Source organism: Corylus avellana, chromosome ca9 (assembly GCF_901000735.1).
Source record: "Corylus avellana chromosome ca9, CavTom2PMs-1.0".
Lineage (NCBI taxonomy): Eukaryota > Viridiplantae > Streptophyta > Magnoliopsida > Fagales > Betulaceae > Corylus > Corylus avellana.
Window position 1 is genome coordinate 15,422,095 of NC_081549.1, and position 1,499 is coordinate 15,423,593.

Genomic DNA, 1,499 nt, shown 5'->3' on the forward strand with positions numbered 1-1,499 from the left:
TTTATTTATTATTGGGTAATTATCTTATAAATCTATGAGTCTAACGCGCTAAAACAAAAGAATTTTTTAACTTTTTATTTTATTATTATTATTATTATTATTTTTTTTTTTTTTAATTTTTACTCGGTGTGTCAATCGAAAAGACAAATTAACCCCTATCGTTATATTTTCCCCCAAATGTTTAACGCCGGCTAGTCCCAACTAAATGTATCATTTTGCCACATCAGCAGATTAATTTTTTTATTAATTCAATTTAATAAAAAGAAACACCTGGGGTTAGGAAAAATAAAGGGAAAAAGAAAATATTAATTCAAAATTATTGGAGGGTGGCGGGGTTCGCACCTTTGAGAGGAAAGAATCGGGCGGGCCAATCTTGTAGAGGAGTCCAACCACAGCAATGTTTTTTACACCTGGGTTCAAGGTTTCGTGTACCATATGCAGCTCCAAGTCATACCTAACAATTAAACAAATCATTTTTATATCCAAGTTGTTCAAAAGTATCTATTATTATTATTATTATTATTATTATATATATAGAGAGAGAGACCTCCTGCCATTGATGGAATGCTCAGAAGGGGAGTGCCAGTGGCCTTGCTTGAGAAAGTAATCAGTGCCGTTGATCTGTATTGATCCTGCATGATCACCTATCCAATGTACCTGCACCCATTGACATACAAATATATAATGTATTAGAAACAAAATCTCCACAGGCGGGTACGTGGCCGACTTTGAGATTCTAATATGAATGCATGCCCGATTGCCCGTCTTTTGGAGGAGGCAATGAATTGAATCAATTATAAAAGAAATGCGTGCATGTTCTTGGTTGGAAAGAGAGAAATATATAAAAAGAAGAAGAAAAGAAAACCCTTCGAGAAAGATAGATGGAGAAAGAATCTAATGAAAAAAATGTATGCACATGTGAATATGGTTCACACTAGGGCGTGGTAATTCATATTTTCGTGTTGTTCTGTCTTGTCAATGTATAGATGTAAGACTATATCAATCAACTCTAATTCAATCCATTTAATTAAACGGGTTAAAATTTTAAACCCTAACTTTCTAATTTTGTATTAGTTCATGTTGAGTTCATGGGTTATGTTAAATAATGACATCTATTATGTTTTGTGTTGAGTTCAGGTCGTGTTAACACACTTCCTGATTTAGTTTTTAAAATCGCCGTTGAAATTTAATAGTAATTTTAAACCCACATCATGTATGCTTCTAAGAGGTAGCTCAATCGACTGGGATCACGCTTAATAAAGTGGAGGTTACTAGTTCGAATTCTTCCTCCCTCCCCTCTTGTGAGGACATGTCAAAAAAACCCACATCATGTATGAAAGTGAGTATATATAGCATTATTGGTGGTTTTTAGTGGAATAGTTAGCCATTTTAGCTATTAATTAAGACAAAATGGCTAACCCATTGAAGATGTTCTAATGAGGATTAATTTTCTTTTTCTGGAATTTGGACAGAGAAGTGCTGATGAGAAATCATTGGGA

The 1,499-nt window shown here is 33.7% G+C and overlaps 1 protein-coding gene across 1 annotated transcript in view; it reads right to left on the reverse strand.

Moving 5' to 3' along the window:
• The window catches only part of LOC132162356 (carbonic anhydrase Nec1-like), a 3,978-nt gene that overhangs the window by 1,798 nt on the left and 681 nt on the right, over positions 1-1,499 (reverse strand). The window contains exons 3-4 of the mRNA XM_059572597.1: positions 548-657; positions 343-454 (exon numbers count right to left, since the gene is read on the reverse strand). Of these exons, the coding sequence (XP_059428580.1) occupies positions 343-454; positions 548-657 (222 nt within the window). The remainder of the gene's footprint in view (positions 1-342; positions 455-547; positions 658-1,499) is intronic.